Raw genomic sequence first — 19,452 nt, 5'->3', positions numbered from 1 at the left:
TGTGCCAGTGCTCTGTCCCTCCATGGCAAGTTCCTCCTCCTGCTGGTGCGAGACTTGTGTTTTAGTTTATGACCACTGCTCCTCGTTCTGTCACTGGGCACCACTGAGCAGTCTGGAACCACACCCTCAGGAATTGCCTCGGAGACATTTATACGCATTAATGAATTCCTCCATAGCCTTGTCTTCTCCACACCTTTCTTTACTACAGCCTTAAAGCTTGTTAGTTCCAGGATGTCCTTGACTACGGGATCTGCTGCCTGTGCCACTGACGAAAATTAACTTCCTTTCTCGCTTATCAGGCTTGAAAGCACACTGGTATTTCACCCCAAAGAACACTCTGCTCAAGGCAAGCTCTCCGCATCCCACACCCCGCAACACTTGCGCCGAGCACCCCAGGGTCCAACCAGCCGCCTGGGGCATGCCGTAAAGTCGAGAACGCCCTGCTTCTTTCTCCCACGAGCGACTTCCACGAGGAACGCTCCGGGAAGGAGGAGCGGCGGCCAGGCCAGCCCCGCAGCATCCCCGCCCCGGATGGACGCGCTATCCCGCCCCGCTACCGCGCTCCGCCCTTCCGCCGGACTATGGCGCAGGATCCGCGGGGCATGGAGGACGACGTGGAGGATGGCGAGCTGTCCGGCTCCGACTCAGACATGCCCGGCGCCGGCTCTCCGGGACAGGTGATGGTGGGCAGCGGCCGGAGCGGCGGGCGGGGGAGCGCCGGGACGGGGAGGCGGCGGAGGCCGCGCCTCAGGAGCTTTACCCGGCGTGGGGCACTAGCTCTCGGGCCGGTTGTTTCTCCCGGGGCTGGTGGCTTCTCCCGGAGCTTGGTGTCTTCTCGCGGCGCTTGGTGGCCTGTCCCGGGGCTGCTGGCTTGTCCCTGCCGGGGTGGCTCTCCCTGCGCTGGTGCTGCTGGGGCCTCCCCCGGGAGCCGCTGCCGCACGGCGTGCGCGGGAACAATGGGGACAGTGGCGGCGCTGCGGGCGGGCCGCTGGTCAGCACGCCAGAGAGCCCCGGGCGCTGCCGGCTCCGGGACCCCGCGGCTCGCCCGCGGCCCTCCGTGTCTGGATAGAGATGCCAGCGCCGTCCCCGTGTCTCCCTGTGTCGCGTTATGTGGCCCCCGCAGCCAGCCCTGGGCCCAGCACAGGAAAGAGCTGGAGCTGCTGGAGCTAGGCCAGAGGAGACACCAGGATAGAGCGATGGAGCAGCTCTGCTGGGAGGAAAGGCTGGCACAGCTGGCATTGTTCAGCCTGGACAAGGGAAGCTTTGGGTGACCTCAGTGTGGCCTTGCAGGGCCTGAAGGAGCTGCAGGAAAGATGGAGAGAGACAATTGACAAGGGCTGGAGGGACAGGACACAGGCAATGGCTTCCCAGTGCCAGAGGGCAGGGATAGATGGGATATTGGGAAGGAATTGGTCCCTGGGAGGGTGGGGAGGGCCTGGCATAGGGTGCCTAGAGAAGCTGCCCCTGGATCCCTGGAAGGCCAGGTTGGACACTGGGGCTTGGAGCAGCCTGGTGTAGTGGACGGTGTCCCTGCCCGAGGTAAAGATTGAGACTGGATGAGCTTTAAGGTCTTTCCCAATACAAACCATTCTGTGATTCTCGGAGGATATTTATTCTGTGAGGGATTTGTACTGAGGGTATGAGGTATTTGCAGTGGTGTGCAGACAGGAAAAGGTTTCGAACCAAGATCAATGTGTGACACTGTATGTGTAACAAATTTTATTTTCTCCAGTTATTTTGATCTTTCTGATATAGTTCTGAGAAATGAAGTGCAAAGTAAGTTTTTTACAAAAATGCTCAGTCTTCTTTTATTTATGCTGGTTTTGAGTTTTTTGACTTACACTTGAAGTTGAAAGTTTGTGTTTTGTAATGTGGTAAGTTGAATACTTCTCTTTTGTGTTTGCTGTTTGGAGAAAGAAGAAACGGTGCCCTTGCTATAAAAAGCAGAAAGGCTAAAGAAAGAATTTTCATTTCACCTGAAAGTGAAGGAAGAAATCTTACTTTGAAAGATCATGGGACAGCATATAACTTTATTATAAGAAATCAGTCTGGGAATTAGGAGTAAATTCCTAACTGGAATTAGGAGTAAAAGCATTTCTCGAGTATTTGTGTATCAGTGGAATGATTTTTGGGAGGGGGGGGGTATTTTAATTAATAAGTTAATACATAGTGTCTTGTTGGTTTAAAGGAGGGAAAATGGGTGCTTTTTGTAAAGGTTCTTCTGTCACCAAGTTGGTCATGTCCTGACTGAGCTGGGATCACAGAACATCTTAGTCTGAGCACTGTCCAAGTTTTGTGGTGTTGGTTTTGGGGCTTATTTTTGGTCATTTGTTCTTCTCGCTTGTACCTCCAGAGATATTATTAACTTCTCTGCTGTTAGACAAATCTCTGGGAGGTTGCTGTGTTCTGGTATTTTACTGTACTTAGAGGTGCTGTGCATCTTGTGTCTTTGTCCAGTTTGCTTATATTCACCACTTCTCCAGTCCTGTAATAACTTTTGCTCAGCAAAGTTTTCCTTAAGGAGAAAGGCAACTCCTGACATGTTTCTGTGTCAGCCATGCTCTATTTCATATTCATGCACTCAAAATAGAGGAGTTACAAAGGATACTTTTGTACTGTGTCCCAAGAGATGCTCATGGAGGACTGCATGGCCATGAGGGCCAGAATTATATATTTTATCTAATTGACAGTTTGATAGCTCTCCTGATTTTCATGAATAATTCGTTTTGATTCACTTTTTTATTTCAGAAGCCGCATGCTGGCAGTGATTCCTGCAGGCCCTTCCAGAGCAGCCTCTCAACCTGTGCTCCCAGCGTTCCTTACAGGACCACCAAGAGCGTAGACTCCAGCGAGGAGAGCGGCTCTGACTCTGATGATGACAACTGCCTATGGAAGCGAAAGAGGCAGAAGTGCTTCAACTTCTCCCCTGTCAAACCCGAGCCCTTCCAGCTGTGCCAGAGCCACCAAAAACAGACTGCTCTGCGTGGCAAAAAGGTCAACAACATCTGGGGCGCGGTGCTCCAGGAGCAGAACCAGGATGCGGTGGCAACTGAGCTTGGGATTCTGGGCATGGACGGTTCAATTGACAGGAGCAGACAGTCTGAGGCTTACAACTACCTGCTGGCTAAAAAGCTGATGAAGGAAGCCCAGCAAAAGGAGGCAGAAACTTTGGATAAGGAGCTGGATGAATACATGCACGATGACAAGAAGATGTTGGCATCAGAGGAGGAAAATGGGCAGGGCTTCCTCAAACGGAAGCGGCCTGTGAGAGACAGACTGGGGGAAAGGCAAGAGATGAAATACAAGGGAAGATATGAAATAACAGAGGAAGATTCAGAGGAGAAAGTGGCAGATGAAATTGCTTATCGGTGAGTGTAATAATGGTGCATATTCACTTCAGTAAGTACTGGTGATTGATGGAAGGAACAGGGAGGGAAAGCTCCCCTGCTGCTAAATAAGGTGTCACACCACATCACAGAAAGCATTTCCGAAATCCTGGGGTAAAAATGCATTACTATGGCTGGTGATCTTGTAGAAACGTCCAAATAACACTGCCTGTTTCTTTGAATTTTTATATTTTTATTTAGAGAGCCGCCAGGATAGTTTGTTATTTGATAATAGGGCAAGGAAAGATACTGTTTCTCATTATACAGATTTAGTATTGCCTTTTTTGGGGAAATAACCCCGTCATCATTTGGACTTTGACACCAATGCACACATGCTGTGGTCACCACAAAAATATGTTTTAAGTTCTAAACCTTTGAACTGTAGAAACTGTAGATAATTTGGACAGTCCACTGTTTTGGATGGAGTCAAACTGCCATACTCCACTTTCAGTGATGCAAGGGAAGAAAATTATGTTAAAGAGGGAAAAGAAGGAGATTTATTGACAGTTAGCTTGACATTTAAATCAAGTCTGGGTTTATTGGTCATAGTTGGTTTTTAGTATTCAGAATCTGGCAATGCTACAGCAATTAGTTACTAATGCTGTTAATAGTTCTGGGTGGTTCCTCATTTATATCAAAACTTTGAGCATATTTCTTGCAATAAACTTTTCGTTATATAGAGCTTCATTGAAACAGGGCAGAAGCATCTTTTTTCTATTTTTTTCTAATTGTAGTGGTGGCAGTGAGCTGTATCAATAGGGTTCTTGTTATAGTGTAATTTTTGTTGTTCTGTTTCCTTTTAATAGATCATTATAGATCAGTCAATAAACTGATTTCTTCTTTGTTATGTAGGTTTCTCTGAAATGGCACATGATACAGGGGAACTTTCACACTTCCTGTTTTCTCCAGTTGCTAATTTAACTATAAAAAATTATTTGCAACTGTTAAATGTGTAAGAAGCTTTTGTACACTGATTTCAGAGGTTTATGCAGGTGTTTGTAGTTTCATATTTGGTTTGATATTTCACACCTCGATAGAAGAAAAGTAACCACTCAAAGCATTTTCTTTGAAACAGGTTTTAAAAATGCATGCTTTAGGGAAAAAATATCCCTTAGAAGCTCAGTATTTTGAAATCTGGTTCAATAAACCATTTAAGCACATTTTAACACATAGACTCATCAGCACAAAATTAATTATTATTCATTGTGGAAGTCCCATAGTCGGTTATACTCAAGGAATTATCCTGACAATAAACGTGCCTTTCTTTCCCCCCTCTCTGTTCAGCCTGTGTGAGCCAAAGAAAGACTTAATTGCTCGAGTAGTGAAAATAATTGGGAAGAGAAAAGCAATTGAGCTGCTGATGGAAACAGCTGAAGTAGAGCAGAATGGTGGACTGTTCATCGTGGTAAGGAAAATGTCATCCCATGGGTTTGCCAGAGATCGGGAGGGCAACACAGTACTTGCACAATATTCACACAGTGCTGTTGCAAGTCACTCACGCTGGACGTGTTCTCCTGGAGTTTTATGGCCTTCCCTTGCCATGAGACTCCCCTAATAAACACTCACAAAACCTTCCAGCAGGATTTGAGCAAACAGTAAAGTGACTGAACTTGAAAATTACCCAGGTTCTTGTGCATCTAGTGTCTGATTTGCAGGCGTAACATTGTGTCTGTTACTGTGGCCCTCCTTGGAATCTTTCTCTCACAGACTTGAGGCTGAAAGAATCTCAGGTTTGAATAAAAGCCAGCATTTCCAGTATCCCATTTGCAGAATAACTTCTAGAAGGAAAAGTGTTGGCTTTATTAGGGAACCACTAGCTTGTGTATCAGCAGAGCAAAACTTAGCACTGATTTCTGTTAGAAATCATTGTAGAAAACCCTATACTCCATGATTAGTATGTTTTTGTTTTAGAATTTTGTATTAGAATTTTTAGTATGTTTTTGTTCTTAAATAATGAGCCTTAGCGTAAAAAACACAGTGGATAGGAAAAGCTGTGAGTGAGGAAAAAGTGGGTGAAATCTAGAAAATACTTTCACTTGATTGCAGTTTTTAAGTTCCATCACTTGGAAGTAGAGAGGAGGGGAAAAACAAGTGGATCACAATCTAAAAAAAACCAAACTAAATTAAAATCAAACAAACAAACAAAAAAAACCAACTACATCTCCCTCCCTCAAAAACAAAAAGGCAGAAAATTCCAGCTAGCTAGTTGTGCTGGAAACATTCTGTTGTCTTGAAAGTTAAATTAAAAAGTGTTTAACAGAGGAGATGAAGGGAGGCAGCTGCTGGTGGCACAGGCTGCTTTGGAAACAGATCAGAGTACAGTCTTTGAAAAGCAGATCACAAAAGGCACCGTGAAATGCAGGTGATAAAAAAGATGTTCACATGTGCTGTTTCAAGAACCTACTTAAAACCTGACCTTCCCTGTTCTTGGAATTTTTAGATTATATAGTACATTATTTAGCAGTAAAGTATCACATTTTGCACCACTATAATCCAGTTTTTGCTGGAGTAAAAGTAATGGTTTATGCTGCAAATTTTAATTGAATAATAGTGTGGTAATTAACACTTGTAACAGAGGTTTCAAAGCTGAGCCCATTCCATGCACTGCTGTTGCTGCACTGAAAACTGGGTCAAACCTGGTGGGAAAGAATTTTAAAGTGCAGGTAGTGTTTCCTTTGCCTTCAACAGAAATGCAAACTCCTGTAGATAACATAAACAAGTGGTAGCATTTCCGAGCACAATTATTAAAAAACCCTGAGATTAACATAATTTTATTAATTTAGTTTTAGACATTTTACTGGGCTTATGTGTTAGGAATGCTCTGAGTGTTTAACCTAGTGCATAACTTGTTGCAGATAGCTGTGAGAGTAGTTAGAATATTATTTGTATTTTGTTTCTTCACTACCAAAATCAGGTTTAGTGTCTAGTTTTAACAATTTAGCATTATATTCCAAAGGAATTTTTTTGTAACTTCATGATTTTCCTATCCAAAGTTAGCAGGCTGATTGTTGACTTTCATATGACTAATTCAGTCACAAATGATCCATAGCCAGGGTTATTTTCATTTGGTATTTGACACACCAGAACTTAAATTTGCTTTATTCTGTCTCAACACTGAGTGTTAGAGGCAGTTTTTTGGTCAACACTTAGCATTAAGCTTGCTATTCCAAATTTCCTCTCCCTCTCTCTCTATTAAGAATGGCACCAGGAGAAGAACACCTGGGGGTGTTTATTTAAACCTGCTGAAGAACACACCAAGCATCAAAGAAGAACAAATCAAGGTAAAAATGTCAGGAGTTCAAATGTACATTCTCATTTGGGTTTTTTCTTCTTACTAGAAAAGTCAGGACTGAAACTCTAATTTCTGACAAATGTAACTGTGTATTTCTTCCACTGAAACGAGACTTCTACATTCAAAAGACAGGCAAAAAAATAAAAGACCTCCTCAAAAATTCTTGAATTGCCATTAACTCTAAGCAGAGAGAACTCACCTTTGCATGTTGCCAGCTGCAAAAACCTGTTGAGAAAGATGAGGTTGTAGAGTTGGGCAGAGGTTAATGTTAGATTTTCCTAATTAGTATCCTGTATTCTTTACAGCAAAGTTGTCCATATTGTGTTTCTCCCCTTGGAGGTTTGTGTCATTGTGCATGGATTGAATGCAGGTCTCTCAGTAGAGTATTTTTGTCCTGTATAGCTCCAGCTGTGGCACTAGGCAGAATTTCTCATTAAATCAGCTGATGATCTGAACCTAATCTGAATTGCTTACTGGGTTTATCTGTGGTGCTCTCTAAATCCATTTTTGAAGCTTGTAAACATTTCTCTGAGATGTGTTAACTTAGTGAGGAAAATACCATTTTGTGTGGGTGTGTCATATGCTACTTTAATAGAGTTTTGGATAGTTTTTATTTTGCGTCTAGGTGGCTGCAGATCATTCTGTAAACCCTTCTAGAGTCTGGTACTGGGAGCTATGAAAAAAGTCAACTTTGTTTCAACTTTATGATTGATTATTTGGAGGAAAAAAAGAAACAGGAAAATAAAACCCCAACATCCTTCCATAGATTACAGTGGCCAGAAAAATTTTCTAGAAGTTGCAAGACTGATCACTTTACAGTATTAGAAAAGGAATTTTCCATTCTGCCCCTCTTCCTTAAGTGTAGTCTTTTCTCACACTTCTGCTCTCAATCACACATAACTTAGTTAAATATTGAGCAGTATTTGGTTTTTGGTTTTGTTTTTTTTTTTTTTTAATTACTTCTTTTTTTTTTTAAGAAATACTAGTAAAATGAATATGCAAAAAATTTTTGCTATTGTTGTTTACTTGTTTTCTTTCAAGGAAATATTCTATCTGGAAAACCAAAAGGAGTATGAAAACAAAAAAGCTGCGAAGAAGAGGAGGATACAAGTTCTGGGGAAGAAGATGAAAAAGGCCATCAAGGGGCTTAACCTTCAGGAATATGACGATGCATCTCGTGAGACTTTTGCCAGTGACACAAACGAGGCTCTGGCTTCCCTGGATGACCTGCAGGAAGGGCACCACGAGATGAAGATGGAACCTGAGGATACTATTGAAATTGACAATGCCCACGATTTGGAGATCTTTTAGTTATTAATATTCTTGATAACCGAGTCTCTATAGAACATGTTAAATGAGCCTTTCTTGTAATCCTGGGGCTTCTTGTTTTTAAAGCATGGGGGATACTTGATGCTGAAGAGCAGGATTAGCTAAATTTAACAGCATGAAAGACTTTTAAGTGTCCTGTTACTTGTTTGCTGAGTCCTCAGAAACTTTTAAGATTTTTCTAGATAACAGCCCTGCATCACATTAGGAAGTGTTTTTAGTCACATGTTAGGTTTAGGAGTTTTAACTTTAGGAGTTTTAAAGGCTATGTTTTAACCAAATACTTCTAGTTTAATTTGCTGAGGCACACAGAGTCATCAGGTGAGCAATGCTCTTTACTACAGATTAACATAAAAAACAGTATAAATTTAGTCTTGATATAAAAGATTATATATTCTTTATGAGGTGGGATATTGACAAACATAGCAGTATTTATAGGATTAAGACCTGTAAAAACAGATTGGTTTGGGAAATAATTTTAGGGGTCAGTGACCTTTGAATAACAGCCTTGTAAATAAGTGGTATTGAGCAATGTATGTTTTAGATTTCTGCAGTAGTTTTATTCTTTGTATTCCAATGGTGACTTGAGCTTCCTATCTAAACATTCAGCTTCCTGTCTAAACATTTTCCACGATTAGACACACCCCTAAGTTTCATGGATCTTCTTGTTTGCAGACAGATATAAATGAAAGCGTTCAGAGTAGTGAGATTTTACTCAGCTCTGTTCCCTTCAAGGGTTCTATAGGCTGTATGAGCATATATAAACCCTTTATCTTGCAGTTCTTGTTTCTATCCTCCTCCTGTGTGCAGTGAGATAATGTGCAGCTTGCAGAAGATCTGGAGTTTTTCTGTGCTGACTCTTGCAGGGGATATTTTTTTCATTTACTTGATGCAGGAAATAGTTGTGTAGTTTGTTAGTTCAGCCAAAACCAATTTTTATGCTGAATATCGTTTTTAATATAGCTGAAGAACATGAGCAACATGGATATGTATGATGTCTAAAGGATTTTGTCACTAGTAAGTTGTGGCTTTTTTTGTGAGTAGACACTATTCATCCCAACTTCTGTGCATAAATTTTGTTCACCTTTGACACATTGAGTTTCAGAAGGTAAGGGTGTCACTAAAAAATATAATCAGTTTATAAGATTGAACAGTTTGGTACTACCAAGAGCTGGCATTAAAGGATTGCAGCATCTGGAGAAACACTTTTTACACATAACAGCACATTCCATTACCTGCCTTACTAAATCTGTGTTTTGACTTTTCTGCTTTTTTTCTGTTGGTGTTTCAGAGCTCCTAATTGTTAAAAAGTTACTCATCAGATGTGCAGCATGCCTTTGCAGGTAGTAGTTGCTGGTGCTGAAATAACAAAATCACTTATTTTTTCATTAATTTTCCTAACCAGTGATGGTCAGAGTAAACTGGTAATTCCCATAAAGGAAACAGAATTTTGTGCTGTTTATTTGCTTTGGGACTGTGCTATTTCATCATGGTTTTGGGAACTGCTTGGAGATATATCTTAACTGTTTTCTGGATAGAATCAGCAAATTGTAACATTGGTTTAAGCAATTTTTAAACTGTTAGGTAATTTGCACTGTGTATTTTTTTAATGTTAATATTTCTAACATTGATTTCCCAGGCAAGGGGTACTGATATGGTGTGTATTGTCTTTAACAAAAGGGTGATACCAGCATTAAGCTATTGGAGAGGGCAGTGAGGTTGGGGAGGGGTCTGGAGGGGGGAGCGAGGGGCTGAGGGCACTTGGTTTGTTCAGCTGGAGAAAAGGAGACTGAGGGGAGACTCATTTGGGTCTTTAAAATCTTCAGGAGGGGAAAAGGAGGGGCAGGCACTGATCTCTTCACTCTGGTCACCAATGACAGGATTCCAGGGAATGGCCTGAAGCTGGGTCAGGGTTTTCGGGTTTAGTTTGGATATCAGGAAAAGGTTCTTCCCCCAGAGGGTGGTTGGGCACTGGAACAGGTTCCCCAGGGTAGTGGTAACAACACCAAACCCAACAGAGTTCAGGAATTGTTTGGACTTTGCTCTGATCAGGCACAGGGTGGAATTGTTGGGGCTGTGTAGGGCCAGGAGCTGGACTAGATGGTCCCAGAAATTCCATGGCTGAGTTTCTTCCCCGTGTCTAAGAGACCTTTTCTTCTTGTGTGGTTTTATTTTCTGTTTTCCCTGACTTTGAATGGAGTCCTTCCAAAAGCAGGCCAGTTTGAAATGCTGAGGTCAGGTCTTTGCTCCTGGTTCAGCAGAAATTTTCTTAGGTGTGGAACAGATTGAATTAAACAGCACTAGCTTTTGTGTGGTGCTGCAGCTGAGACAGGTTTTCTCTCTCAGCTCCTGCTTGCTCACCTTCAGTCTGTCCTGGGCTGATCCTTGCATAGGGAGCAACCCTGCCTGTCTTTTGTCTGGGAGCAGATCTATCTGTCTAGATTTTGGTAGCAGTTGTTCTGCAGGCAAAAATGCAAACAACAAAGGTTGGCGTTTGAGCTCTTCAGGTTCCTCTGATGAGCAGGTGGGGTTGAGGGCATTATCTTTGCTGCAAATAAAGACTTAGTATTGCTGGTACAAGCATCACCCTCTATCCCATAAACTGTAGCAGCATAATGAGTGGTCTCTGTTACACCTGAAGAAGATGCTGAAAAAATGAGGGAAATGCGCTTTGGTCTGAAAAAACACAAAGCTAATTTTGCTACCTTGCATCCAAAATTCTAACTGGAAAACAGTGATTTTTGGTACTCCTGGAAAAAATACTTTATTAACAGTTCAGTTTTACTGTGGATCTTGAAAACATCATTTGAAGTATAATTGCAATTTTACAGATTCTCCTTCCCCATTCCAAGTAGATGATCTCATTAAGGTGTTCTTGTGCCCTCTGGGCTTACTAACTGCTGTTTGCCAAAATTCCTCAAGCAAGTGTGGAATGATGCAGTTCAAGGTATAAAGGTGATGGGAAAAGCAAGATGATTATATTAATTACGACATTTTCTGTTGCAGAGAAGATGAATTCCTTGTATTTTTTCAGAGTAAAAGTGAAGGGATAGACTGAGTAATAAGACAATTATTGAGGGTTTTTTTTAATTATGAGTTTTTATCAGTCATAAAACTTCAGTATGACAACACTCACTATTTATCCCCTTAACTTAGACCATCCTACAACTCTGTCAGAGGCAGTATTAAAAAAAAAAAAAAAAAAAATTTCACTGTACAGAGGAGAATTCCTGTCCCAGTGAATACTGGCTTCTTTGATGCCTCACTCCTGTTCCTAATTCTTACTGGTCAGGAACTCCTCAGAGATCCAAGCCTTTTTCTGAACCACTCTGGGGCTTCAGTGGATCTGAGAGTATCCATCCAGTCTTGGAGTTTTGACATCACAGTTTGCGTAAGGGATTCAGGAATATGGCAGAGACAATGACGGCAATTTCCTGGTACCACCTCTTGGATTCAGCTGGCAGGGAACCTTCACAGCAGCTGTGGCCTCTTGGTGATTTTGGACCTCATGCATATCATCTTATTCATGACCTGCTAGACCTAAGAAGTTCTTGCAGAATAAAGCTTTATTTAAAAATTACATATTTGAAAGTTTATTGTCTCCCCATCCTCAGTGCTGATAGATGCCACTTTTTCAGAGCTGTGGGAGGAACACTCAACTGTGGCACATTTAATGTTGCCTAGCCAAGTGCATTTCTAGAATCACAAACATATAGACCTAAATACTGACAAATATGAGGAATGTATATCTGAAGGGAGACTCTGCACACAATTTAGCTATTCTAGACACCTTTGAGGTTGTTTGGGTTCTTTTTTGCTTGACCAGAAAGATTTATTTAGTTATTTAAAGAAACAAAAAAACCAAACCAAAATTTTTAAATCATTAAATACAGAAAAAAATCTTTACTATCTTGAAAACTTTTCCCCAAATAGAATGTTTTATTAATTGAAAACTTACTAGTGATTCAATATACCAGCATTCTATTTAAGACATAATCTCTTTGAAAGGTATTCTCATTTTTCTGCAGAAGTTGTACTTTTTTAGTTTGCCGTCTGAATTTTTCATTTGTTTTATCAATGATTAATGGTGTTTGGGTTTTGGTTTTTTCCCCCAATGAATAGTACAGCTATTTACAGTAATTATTTTACATTTGATGTTTAGTTACTACTGATGAGTTTTGTACTGACGCCTTTTCAGCCACTAAAATATTTTTATTCGACATGCGGAACTGGGGGAAATAGATCCTGGAAGACCACTCTGTCTTCGACCACCAGGAGAGACCTTGCCATGGAGCTGAAAGAAAAGCCTCAAAAAAATCCTAAATGCTTTGAGAAATTTTATTGAATTGTGTGAGTTGTTCATATCCTCACACATTCCCATTTCCAGATGTTGGGCAACTCTGACAGCTTTTCCGTTTGGGAAACTCATGAGCTGCTTTTTCCTCTTAGAAAACAAACTGGAAGAGAATAGTATGTAATGTTTAAATGGCATACAGAACTACACCAAACTCTTGTATGGACTACTTTCTTTATAAAGAAAAATTATTTTAAAACCTCATCGATTTGCCATTATGTTGACACACTTTCTCCTTGGTGAAGAATATGACAACCTAAAATGTTTAGGACTCAGGGTTTTGGTGAAAATCAGAATGTCTGTGTATATGTACAGGAGTTATGTAGCAGCCTAATCTTGTTTTGCCCTAAGTAGTCTCTAAAATCTAAAAGACAAATTGCACTTATATTTGCTTAGAAAAATATATGAAATATATCTTGCACCTTGTTGCTGCTCCATGAAGGACTTCTGTCATGGTGGATAAAGTTCTATGGTTGACACAACCTTCTTTGCTACAGAAGTTGCTACTAATACTGAGTCTATTTCCATGCTTTAAGAACAGGTAATACCTTCTGTCTGGTTTTATTTGTTTTTTATTTTTCATGTTATTCCTCTGAGCTGTTTTCTGCAAACTGCCTAATTTCTTACTTTACTCAGATATTCCCCAGTGGAAGGCACTGAAGATGAGTTTCTCTGCCAGATCCTCAGTACCCCTCAAAAGACTGGAGCTTTTTGCTGACTTGGATGCCTCAGTTTATCCAAAAGAGTGCAGAGCAGATGAATTCCTGAGCACCACAGCTGGAAAGTGCCATAATCTGCAGTTTGAAGAATGATAGAGTGAAAATACCAGGGTGCCAAGCAAGCAGGTAAAGAAGGGTCTTAAGGATTCCTTAACTTGAATATGTTTTTCTGGGTTCTGCCTAGGCTTGCAAGAACACTGCTCAGCAGCCAGCTCTGGCAATGACCTTCTCCTGGAGTTTCCTGTAGATAGGTGCAAAAGCATTTATGGGATAAGCTCCATGCCAAGGGCCCTGCTCCCTCAGGACACCACTTTGTTTCCTCTCTCCCACACTTCCTCTCTGCTACAGTTTTTTTAACTCTCTTCACAAATGAAAAGACTGAGTGAGACATAAGCCTGCAGCAATTTTCCCTGCACAGCAGCCCTGTAGAGAATGGAGTGGTGTGTGCGTGTGAGACAAGCCATAAGGTAAGAGTCATCTCAACAGTTATATGAGGAGATCAACAGATGAGATTAAAGCAGGTATGAAGTGGTTGTTCATGTAATTAATATATCATTCTGCTGCTATCTATGCAAAACCATAATCTATGCCCAAGAGATCGCTAAGAGTGAAATCAGTAAGTTCCTTCCGCAAGTGCTTAAAAAAGTGCGGATTTAAAATAATAGAACAGAACAGAACACAACCTATGAAAATCATCTAGTTTAACTGCCTGACCATTCTAGAGCTTTAACCAAAGGTAAAACCTTTTATTAAGGCCGTTGTGCAAATAACCCTTTTAAGGCATGTGGTATCTATCACCTCTGTGGGAGCCCTGTTCCTAAACCTCCTCTGAAACAGCTTTGAGCCATTCTCAGCCATCCTGTCACTGGATTCCAGGCATTCAGTAGCTCCCTCTCTACATCCTCTCCTCAGGAAGCTGCAGAGAACTGTGAGGTCATCCCTCCAAACAGAACAAACCCAAACTCATCAGCTCCTCTTCATGGGACATGGGACTCTGGATGCATTCCAATACCTTAATTTGCTGCTTAAACTGTGCCCAGCACTACGCAAAGAAAACCCCACAATGTTTCTTTGGCCTTTTGGGAGTTTTTAAGAGCTGCCAGTTTTTGTAGGGAAACTTAAGCCTTCCAGCAGTGAACAGGAACTGATAATGATGCTAAACCACCTCTGTGAAATTACTTGATTTGAGTAATAAAGTAGTAAAATAATATTATTTTATTTCTATGAGGAAATGAGTTTAAGTGGGAAAACTGTAATTTTCTTCTCTGAAGATGTAATTACTTGGAATTTTCAAACCAGCAGACTTTCACTGCAGTTCAGAAATTCCTAAAAAGGACTGAAAGTACATACAAGTGCTGTGACACTTAAAGGTGAAGTAGGTAGATGTTAACACCTCAACATTTAGCCTCTAAATTGAGACCACACGTTAGGATTTAATCAGCCTCTTTAGAAGCATAAAAATTACCTGCAGACTGCAGTCCAGAGTTGGTTGTACTGATGGAAACAAAAGGTGCACTACAGGTGTCATTTTCTTAAACGTCTTGGATTTTCACTAGGTAGAAAAGAGAGAAAAAACATTTCCATTTAAATGTAATCCAGTGATGGAATCTGTAGTGGTTTAGGGCAAATTTGGGAGGAAACCTCCTAAGGGGCCCTCCCTCCCCTCTCCCAACCGGTTCAGAAAGAAAGCCTCCTCAGAGAGAAGTGGAAAGAGCCCTGTTTATTAAACAGGCAAAGCACTCCCCAGTACGATAAATTGAACAATACCTGATGACAAGAACTCCATGCCGCTCTGGAGAGATGACAGATTTGGAAAAGAAGTCCCTCCTGTAGGTGGCTGCTCTGTCTCAGTCCCTCTGGCGCTGGGAAAAGTTGCTGCACAGGGTCGACCTCGGTGGGTTCCAGGTGCAAATCCCCAAAGTCCTCCCCCAGGTCCTCAGTCCAGAGAGATTTTAACAGTTCCAAGGGAAGGTGAAGAAAAGGGGAGGAAAAAAAGAAAGTAGAAAAAGACAAAAAAGAAAAGAAAAAAAAAACAGGAGGAAAAGAAAAACTAAGCTTCTCCTCCTCAGCTAGCTGCACACTAACTAAAAAAAGGGAGAAAAAAAGAAAAAAACCTCTCTATCCCACACCATGTGTTGCTGACTCCAACTCTCAAGGCCAGCCAGCAGAGGAGGGTTTCTGAAAACAAACTCCACGCTTCTCCCCCCCCTTTGCTCTCAGACCCAATATCAAAGCTACAAAGCGCAATATCCAGCACAAACCAAACAGATGATTGGGGGCACAAACATCATTACATCATCCTAGGACAGAATCTTGGTGGGAGGAGTAATTTCACTTGAGTGAAATTACACTTGAGGAGTAATTTCAGGAGGAGAAGAAGGCTTTAAGAGCAACATGTGAGAAAATGTCATCTGTAATTTCCCTACTCCTTGCATGGCAATTTCTGCATGCCCACAACTCCCTCCAAAATATTCCTATTTAGCATTGTGATTGTCCATAATTCCTCTTCCTCACACAATCACAGCAGAGCATTTGGCCCAGTTGTTTCTTAAGGGTGATCAGATTTCCCCAGAAGCATGTAGACCCCTAGACTATCCTAAATGTTTCACAGCTATCAGAGCAATGGTTTCTACCGTGTTTTTTGTATTTTGGAGAAAGAGAATTATACATCCTGGGAGGTGGAACTCAGCCTCACCTGGGAATGAGCTCCCTCCCCATAACTGGAAAAAAGGAAAAACAGTAAGGGTCTATGGGCTAAGAGTATTTAAAATTTTTCAGAGATCATTCAGGAGACCTGAGAGAAATTGGCTGATTTTTCTTAAACTGAAAGATAAATAGAGAAGAGTTAGATTCATGGAGCTGAAGATGTGGGAACGGCAGAAAATGAAACAGCCTCATCCCTGAAGGAAATCCTCTGCAGGTGCTGGAAAATGTCTGTGAATCAGGAATGTGAGGCAGCCAGGAGGAAATCTGGATCTAGTGTGTGCTGGGAGGACAGGCTCCCCCAGAAGAAGAGTAAATGGAGGAAATAGCAGTTTGATGTCTGAAAAGTTAAGGAGGTGTTATCAGCAGGACCTGGAGGCAAATTCAGCAAGCGCCATGATGTAAAATGATGCTGGGGGCTCACTGAAATCCAGATGGAGGAGCCCATGATAACCCTGCCTCAGCATGTGCAGGAAAATCAAGATAATTTTTATATACTTATTTAGTTATATCCAAAACTAATTTTAAAAAATGCTGACTGAGTGTGTCATCTCTGCCTTGCTCTAAGTGTCGCTCCTACCCAAGCATTCCCTAGAGAAGGACAGGCATGAAAACAGCTTTTTCTCAAAAGGAGCTGGCTGTGGGGTTGTTCATGCTGCTTGAATGTGCTTATCAGAGACCAACAGTATTGACTTTTAAGAATAGTGGTAATAAAAAAGATAATACATTAGCACTGCTTTGTGTTCCCGAGCCATTTCTTTGAAGAAGACAGTTTTATGTTTTTGTCTGTAGAGCTGTAATTTTCACCTTTAAAGCTCAGTCAGGTTATTATGCAAGAATTACCAGGGGAGGAGGAAGGAATAATGACTTTTAAGCAAACATTACTTGAAAGTGAAAAGGTTTATAGCAAATAAAATGACTGATTAATAACAGTAAATATTAATTAGATTTTTCAGGTATCCATGAATAGGACAGTTTTTTCTACTTGGACTTGGCAGTTGATTCAGAGTGAAGCATAAAGTTTATCATGCAGATGTTCTGGGTTGACCTGCCTCCTATCCCATATATCCCATATCTTGGATACATTGTTGTGTCTGGCAGCTGCCCCTCTGGCAGGGCGGGGCCTGCTGGAGGGCGGTGGTCTAAGAACAAGTACGGAGAGGCCTGGCAGACTGATTACATCACACTGCCTCAAACCCGCCAAGGCAAGCGTCATGTGCTGACCATGGTAGAAGCCACCACAGGATGGTTGGAAACCCATCCTGTGTCTCATGCTACAGCCCGCAACACCATCCTGGGCCTTGAAAAGCAGGTCCTTTGGAGGCACGGCACTCCCGAGAGAATTGAGTCAGACAATGGGACTAATTTCAAAAATAATCTTATTAAAACCTGGGCTAGGGAACATGGCATTGAATGGGTATATCATATCCCCTACCATGCACCAGCCGCGGGTAAAGTGGAGAGGTACAATGGGCTTTTAAAAACCACCCTGAAGGCATTGGGTAGAGGGTCCTTAAAAAACTGGGAGCAGCATTTAGCAAAAGCCACCTGGTTAGTTAACACTTGAGGTTCCACCAACCGAGTGGGTCCTGCTCATTCCCAGCACCTTAATGTAGTAGATGGAGATAAAGTCCCAGTGGCCCATGTTAGAGGTTTGTTGGGAAAGACAGTATGGATCAACTCTGACTCGAGTACGGGCAAACCCATCCGTGGAGTTGTCTCTGCTCGAGGACCGGGTTGTACATGGTGGATAATGCAGAAAGATGGAACAATACGATGTGTACCTCAGGGAGATCTGAATATGGAGTAAGATTGATATGTGCTGAATGTTACTACCATGGTCTGCACGTTACATCAGTTAGACATAAAACAGAAGGAAACTTATAAGTGTCGAAGGTCTGAGCAAGTAAGATGGACGGAAATGTGTGTCAAAGGTCTGAGTAAGTGAGATGAAAGTTTTAATTGTGTATCCACGATATGGGATAAGGGGTGGAATGTTCTGGGTTGACCTGCCTCCTATCCCATATATTCCACATCTTGGATACATTGTTGTGTCTGGCAGCTGCCCCTCTGGCGGAGCAGGGCCTGCTGGCTGGCTTGCTTTGCTGCTGCTGGCTTGCTGGTGCTGGCTCTCTGCACTCTGCTGCTTGCTTTTGCTTTTGCTTGGTCTGGTTTTTTTTCTTTTTTTTTTCCTGTTGTTTCTCTTTCTTCTTTTCTTTTTTCCTTCTTTCCTCTCTCTCTCTTTCCTGCTGCCTCTGCCGCTGGTTTTTTCGCTGCTTCTGTTTTTGTTGGTTTTTTTTCCTTCCTTCCCCCCCAAAGGTTTGAACCGGCTCCGGACCTGACCTGACCTGAGAAGTTGGAGAAGTCCCGGGTCTGCAAGAGACACGTTGCACCCTCCTCATTCAGAGTTACCCTTTTCCCGCTTTCGGTGTTGAGGAGTGTTCTTTTTCATTGTCAATAAACTGTTTTTTCCACTTTTCCTCCAAGGTATTTTCCTTCCCAAACCCAGGGCTGGCGGGGGAAAGGGGTGGTGGAGGTTTTGGTTTAGGGGGCTCCTTTTGGAGGTTCTTCCCTAATTTATTCCAAACCAGGACAGCAGGCTGAATAAAAAATAAATTATTTCCTTATTCTTTTTTGGTTGTTTTTATACACCATATTTCTCCAGCATAATATCCTTCCATATTGGTACACATAAGAGGAAGTGGTATTTTGCCAGGGCACATTTAGGGGAAATCACAGGCACAAAAAATTAGGTACATCCTGAAAGGAAAGGCAGAGTAGAAAGAAACAAATTTTGTTGCTTTAGGTCTTTATCCCAGAACTTAGGGGAGGACATCTTGCAGGTCCACTATTGCCTATCTGCACCCGTATTTTCAGAATTAAGTCATCTCTGCAAGATGTTCAAGCAACTTTTGGCATGAGGCCTGAAATAATTATTCAGATATCTTTAAACTTTTTGAACCAGTAGAGTACTGTTTGAGCCTTCGAGAACTTTGGGAGATGAACAGATTCTGAGAGTTCTAGAAAGTATAGGAAGTTTCTTTTGTAGCCAGCATATCAGTATCTTGGCTATTACCTTGTTCAATTACACTACTTTCTTTGTAAGAACATAGAGGAAATGCATTATCCTTTAAAAAGCTTTGTTGTCAAAAGCTGGTTTTCCCACTCACAGGCTACTACAAAGCAGAGCACCTTTCATTCATGAGATAGTATTTCTGTCTGCTAACTCCAAAAAGGCTTTTTATCAGTAAGAATATTAGCTCAAGTTCTTTTTGGTACCCTTAGCAGCATTTAACATAGTTTGCCACTTCAACAGTACCCAAGAGATCCATAAAGTATTCACTTTTGCGTATGGGTACAGAATCAAATAAGAGCCTCCTGTGAAATCCTGTCCTCTGCTGAGCAGAGCAGATCACATTAAAGCTGGCATGGATGAGCAGTCATTTATCCCTGGATGGAATTTGGCACTTTGTGAGATGCCATTTGTAATTAATACCTAAATCTCTTAAACCATGAGGAATCCTAAGCTTTTAGGATTCCAAAAATTCTTCATGTGCAAGGTAGCCAATTATCAGTGTAAAATAATTTTATGTATTATTGTAAAATAGTTTTACACTGATGCAAGTAAAAAAATAATCCCCTGTACAAAATTAACAGAAGACCTGAAATTTA

At 41.6% G+C, this 19,452-nt stretch overlaps 1 protein-coding gene and 1 long non-coding RNA gene across 3 annotated transcripts; both read left to right on the top strand.

Moving 5' to 3' along the window:
• The first annotated feature begins 528 nt into the window (after window positions 1-528).
• Window positions 529-9,657, top strand: PHAX (phosphorylated adaptor for RNA export). The gene is made up of 5 exons (XM_066339117.1): window positions 529-677; window positions 2,749-3,368; window positions 4,671-4,791; window positions 6,584-6,667; window positions 7,720-9,657. Exons 1-5 carry the CDS (start codon window positions 582-584, stop codon window positions 7,987-7,989), a joined length of 1,191 nt encoding a protein of 396 aa, XP_066195214.1. The 5' UTR covers window positions 529-581; the 3' UTR covers window positions 7,990-9,657.
• A 2,316-nt stretch (window positions 9,658-11,973) lies between these two features.
• LOC136373781 (uncharacterized) lies at window positions 11,974-16,510 on the top strand. 2 transcript variants are annotated; one of them, XR_010745734.1, is made up of 3 exons: window positions 11,974-12,899; window positions 12,995-13,203; window positions 15,856-16,510. It is a non-coding gene; the product is annotated as an uncharacterized lncRNA (long non-coding RNA). The 2 variants fall into 2 exon arrangements; XR_010745733.1 differs by having other exon boundaries at window positions 11,974-13,203.
• The last annotated feature ends 2,942 nt before the right edge of the window (window positions 16,511-19,452 follow it).

Source organism: Sylvia atricapilla, chromosome Z (assembly GCF_009819655.1).
Source record: "Sylvia atricapilla isolate bSylAtr1 chromosome Z, bSylAtr1.pri, whole genome shotgun sequence".
NCBI lineage: Eukaryota > Metazoa > Chordata > Aves > Passeriformes > Sylviidae > Sylvia > Sylvia atricapilla.
Note: the sequence above shows the minus strand (reverse complement) of the source record. Positions and strands in the feature narration are given on the sequence as shown.

Coding starts and splice junctions, on each gene's coding strand:
- PHAX (XM_066339117.1), top strand. CDS start 582: ATGGCGCAGGATCCGCGGGGCATGGAGGACGACGTGGAGGATGGCGAG. Junction 678..2,748: donor GCGCCGGCTCTCCGGGACAG/GTGATGGTGGGC, acceptor TTTTTATTTCAG/AAGCCGCATGCTGGCAGTGA. Junction 4,792..6,583: donor ATGGTGGACTGTTCATCGTG/GTAAGGAAAATG, acceptor CTCTCTATTAAG/AATGGCACCAGGAGAAGAAC.